The sequence below is a fragment of the Carassius gibelio genome, chromosome B2 (genome assembly GCF_023724105.1).
Source record: "Carassius gibelio isolate Cgi1373 ecotype wild population from Czech Republic chromosome B2, carGib1.2-hapl.c, whole genome shotgun sequence".
Lineage (NCBI taxonomy): Eukaryota > Metazoa > Chordata > Actinopteri > Cypriniformes > Cyprinidae > Carassius > Carassius gibelio.
In genome coordinates this window covers 7,862,007-7,866,942 of record NC_068397.1, presented here as the reverse complement: position 1 = coordinate 7,866,942, position 4,936 = coordinate 7,862,007, and the positions used below count along the sequence as shown (strand labels likewise).

The 4,936-nt window shown below is 37.3% G+C and overlaps 1 protein-coding gene across 1 annotated transcript; it reads left to right on the top strand.

Annotated features, from left to right (window-relative positions):
• The first annotated feature begins 267 nt into the window (after nucleotides 1-267).
• Nucleotides 268-3,019, top strand: adipoqb (adiponectin, C1Q and collagen domain containing, b). The gene is made up of 3 exons (XM_052549396.1): nucleotides 268-367; nucleotides 655-926; nucleotides 2,208-3,019. Exons 2-3 carry the CDS (start codon nucleotides 656-658, stop codon nucleotides 2,744-2,746), a joined length of 810 nt encoding a protein of 269 aa, XP_052405356.1. The 5' UTR covers nucleotides 268-367; nucleotide 655; the 3' UTR covers nucleotides 2,747-3,019.
• Nucleotides 3,020-4,936: the final 1,917 nt, after the last annotated feature.

The window sequence follows — 4,936 nt, the reverse complement described above, 5'->3', positions numbered from 1 at the left end:
ACTCTTATTGTGTGCATTTTGAAACTCTTCCTACATAAAAAGAGAATAGTTTTGAGAACTTCACTGAAGGATAAAGGAAAACTCTATCCATGACACTTGATAATTCTGTTTATATTGTTTGCATTGCATTCATATCATATAGCAGCAAAGAAACTTTCCTTTAGCAATGTATGTCACACTAGTATTAGATTGGATAAAGTGATCTGCTGTTCAACGAGCCATAAATACATTTAGAATTTAGACTTGGATAAATATAGTTCAGAAAAGCCCACAGTGATGACAGCACATCACCAACAAAGGCAGTTGCATCGCTCAGAGGTTGTTCTTACTGTTCTGTGCTTCTCGGAGACAAACACTTACAGACCAGGTAAGAAAGCCAGGTTTTCATAGCATTATATGAATATAGACTATATATATCAGCAAATATAAGTTTGACATCACTAAAATGTTTAGAAATTTTCAAAAGCAATTGCATCAAGCAGTTTAGGTTTGGGGTCAAGTTATAACATTGTGTTCCAAAATCGTAACAAATAGTGAAACAATTGATCATTTGTGAAGTGCGACACCTCATGTGTCATATATGACATACAACATAAACATATTTATAAGTACAACATACTTATTTCAATTCTTGGATATTTTGTTTGACATCAGTATGACTCTGCTATGGAAGATATTATTGGGAATCTTTCTCATTGGACAACTCGGTCAAAGTCAAGACCTTCCAGAGGAGAATATAGGTACTGAGGGAGGAGAGGACGTGGAAGAGCCTGAGGGTCCGGGAACAGAGGTCAGTCAATCTGATCATGGAAAGCCATGTGCCATGTGGATGGGGGGTGTTCCTGGCACACCTGGGCACAGTGGTAAACCTGGAAGAGATGGCAGAGACGGGCGTGATGGACCGAGGGGTGAGAAAGGAGATAAAGGTTAGAGTAAGCTCTCTTTACCGTTTGGAACTTTGCTAGATCATTTGTTTGAAACATACAGTGCTTCTGACTCCTGGAAGTGGCATCTGTGAACAAATTATTATATTATATAAATTTACTCAATAATATGATTTCTAATCTATAAAACTAAACTGTTTATCTTTCAAAGTGGAACTTCAGTCAGTGTTGATGCTATAGAAATGCTTCTGATGTTGCTGGTATCTGAAGCATGTGTGCAAATTGGCTGATGGCAGTGACATGACAGAGCATGATGTAAGCAGTGTCATAAAAGGTCACCTATGTCATGAAACCCCCAGCATCTATCTTCAGGAAGCCATTTGTCTGTGTGTGCATGTAAAAATATCAACCTCTGTGTGTGTGTTTTTGGAATACAAAGTGTCTGTTTCAAAGCAAAACGGAAAGGAGGTTTAGAAGATGTCAGCTCTCAATGGAGCTGGGTGTGCTCACAGTGAGGAAGCTCTTCACCTGCCCGGCTCTCTTTTATGTGCGGCAACTTCCTTAATAGATTAGCAGATGATGCTGTTAAAGGAGGTTGAAGCAGGCTTGGCCCTTTCTCAGCCATCCCTCGCTAGCTCCGCTGTTCTCTTGTCTGATCTGGAAGCCCGCTAGGTGGCCTCTATGTTTTAGCAAAGAGCATGCTATTGGCCCAGTCTAGCTCTGAGAAGCTAGATGTTTTGTGAAAAGAGGCAAAAGTATCCAGTGAGCTCGCCTCCTCTCTTGACCCTGCTTACAGTGAGTTGGTGGAGATTATGGCCCACACCTTGGCCAGGCTTAAGTTATACTGGTTGGCAGAGAGAGGAATCAGCTCCCATCAGGTTTGATTAGCTGATTAGCCTCTCAAGCCATAAATGTTCCCCACGGTGAGCCATTCATCCCCGAAACTCACCAGAAATTGGTGAGATTGATGGAGAAATTATACTGTAATATTTGCCCCTTAATGCCCCAACCACAGTCTTTTTGGCACCACCTTTGAGACTGTGGTCCAGAAATTAAGGCAAAGGTTATGTTGGCGGCATTTGAGAAACATATCCCTTGCACATCCCCTCACATAGTTCCAGCCAGAGACAGGGTCAGAAAACCTTGTCTCTGAGGAGTCATTTTTGAGGTGGAAAACTTGTACAAAGCCCAGGAATGATCTTTGGGTGGACAACAAAAGCCGAAGCACTAGGATCCTTCTAGGCTTCTGATTCTGAGCTTGTAACAACCTATTTAACTTAGTTGTATGACTGCTAAATTATGTAATGATTCTATTTTTTGAAGGTGAAGCAGGTGAGAAAGGAGATCCTGGACAGAAGGGAGACACTGGCCCTGCTGGACCGAGAGGCATTTCTGGGAACCCAGGTCTGAAAGGGTCCCGTGGTGAAAGTGCTTTGTCTTACCATTCAGCCTTTAGCGTAGGTTTGAGTGAGGCTGTTTCCACCACCAATGTGCCAATCCGCTTCAACAAGTTCTTCTACAATGACCAGCACCATTATGATGATGTTTCCGGAAAGTTCCGCTGTGTTCTGCCAGGAGTGTACTTCTTTACTTATCATCTCACCGTCTACATGAAAGATGTTAAAGTCAGTCTCTACATGAATGACAAGCCCATCATGTTCACCTTTGACAAATACCAAGACAGCAACGTGGATCAGGCATCAGGTTCTGTTATCTTGCGTTTGGAGGCAGGAGATGAGGTATGGCTGCAAGTCTATGGAGATGAGGCATCTCTGGGAGTGTATGCAGATAACACCAACGACTCTACCTTCTCTGGTTTCCTCCTGTATCCTGATGTTCCTGCATCTGCACGGAAACGTTGACAATACCTAAATGAATGAATTTGGTTTTTAGCATAGGGAGATGTAATTCAGTTTTGCTACAAGCTAAAGTTGTGGGGTTCAGCAAAGTATTGGATGTCATCTGAAATCCATTTTTTATTGCTGTTTTACAGAGCTTCAGACATAATGAACCTGCTTTTGTTCTTGAATGCATGTTTGATCATAACAGTATAGTATGTCTGCTTCCCTGTTATAACTCAGTGCCAAATTTTTCAAAATTGTTGATGAGCTGCCGAGTTTAGAGGTATATATATATATATATATATATATATATATATATATATATATATATATATATATATATATATATATATATATATATATATAAACTTACTGTATCATATTAAATATATTAATTTCTAAGGCCTCTATATTGTCAGCATGGTTATTTAGCCTATGTGCCTTTTGTCATCTGATTGACAGTCAAAAGATTAGCAAGTAAAAACAAGTAAAAGCTTTTCATATTTATTTATTATTATTATTATTATTATCATCATAATTTTATCCTCCTTCAGGTCATGGAGCATAGAACACATAGAAATAGTTATTTTTACATCTCTCAATCATCTATATGCATTGAATTTGATGTTTCCCCCCCACAAAGACTACATACAGATACACATACAGATTATGCTTTAATATTTGATATCAGATTATGCAAACTTAAAAAATAATAATAATAAAACATCAAAAAATAAAATGTGCCCACTATTATGAAATCTATGCTATACTATAGATTAATGATATAATTTGCACTAATTACTTTCATAAATGTTAATGTGAATCTTTGCGAAACAAGTAAATAAAGAATGAGAGTCAATGTTCAATGTTCAGGAATTATTATTTCAAGAAATGTAAACCAGTTTGGCACATCAGTTTATTTTGTCTTCGTTGTCAAAAAAGGTTGTCTAATTCTTTAATAAAAGGCATTTCATTTGTAAAAGTTCATAATATTATTTTATTGACTATACAATACTTTTTTGAAGCGTCATTCAGTGGTATGATTTTCATCGTTGTCCATATGACTGTATCTGAAATCACCCCCAAAATAGCCCCATTCACTTACCTACATTACTCCACTAATAAAGTCCATTGAATGAGTGAGTGAATTCAAACACAGAGTGTGGCAGAAAATAATTTGAGTGTCTCCCAGTGCGTGGGTGTTCAGCCATTTAGTGTACATTGATTGTGTACTCATTATTTCTGACACCAATGGCTGTCCTCTCAAAAAGTGCACTATTTAAGAATATAAGGGGCTATTTTGTACACATCCCATGTTGTATATCAGATAAATTATGTGGGTACTGCCAAATTATGATTTATGTTGTCTTAAGTATGTAGATGTGACAATTAATGTCTTTCAAGCCAAATACCTTGGAAAAGGCATGGATATAATGCCTTCAGAATAAATTATTCTGAACAATGCATGCTGGATAACAGGTGAGCCAGGGGATAGGATAGCACAACGTTATACAAAAACCTCTCATAATTTTTTTTTGACCAAAACAATGATGTTTAATTCTTCAGTGTCATGTTTCACAACGTGCACACAACCTGAATAAACTACAACAGGTAAATGTATCAGCGTAGTCTATGCTTGTTTTCAGCTGATGCATGAATTTCCCTAAACAATATTTATAGCACCTGTCATCCAATGTCAATCACAATCAACTCTGTGGTTTGTTACTTTAATATGAAACAAAGTAGGCCCCATCAGTTTTGAAATTCAGTCAGTTTTATCATGAAACAAGGAGTGTGTGGGGAACAAACTAATGCAGGGTTAGTAACAACCATGGTGTGAAGATTTCCAGACATGCTAGCATAACACAATTTACAGTATTTACTAGTTGCCATATCAACACTTTCTAAAGAAAGAAATTATGGCAAAATTCATTCTTTTGAAGATATCGCTGAACATTTATTTAACCATAGCAAATGTACGTTTCTGGCTAAAGTAAATTTTTCATCTCAATTTTAAGTGTTTATTTATCATGAAACAAATCAACTATTATTTTAATCTCTAATCTGTTACTTAGCAGATTAGGTAGTTCTTTAATGCTTCGCTAACTAGCAAAATATTCCAACCAGTGTTACATTCCAGTTGTGTAGATGGGGAACATTGTAACACTGCATTAAAATGTGCTGGCTATTATTAAATCTATGCTATACTAT

What these genes read in the sequence shown, in the direction of transcription:
- adipoqb (XM_052549396.1), top strand. Translation starts at nt 656, where the DNA reads ATGACTCTGCTATGGAAGATATTATTGGGAATCTTTCTCATTGGACAA. An exon ending in GGGTGAGAAAGGAGATAAAG is followed by an intron (nt 927 to 2,207) that starts GTTAGAGTAAGC and finishes TATTTTTTGAAG; the next exon opens with GTGAAGCAGGTGAGAAAGGA.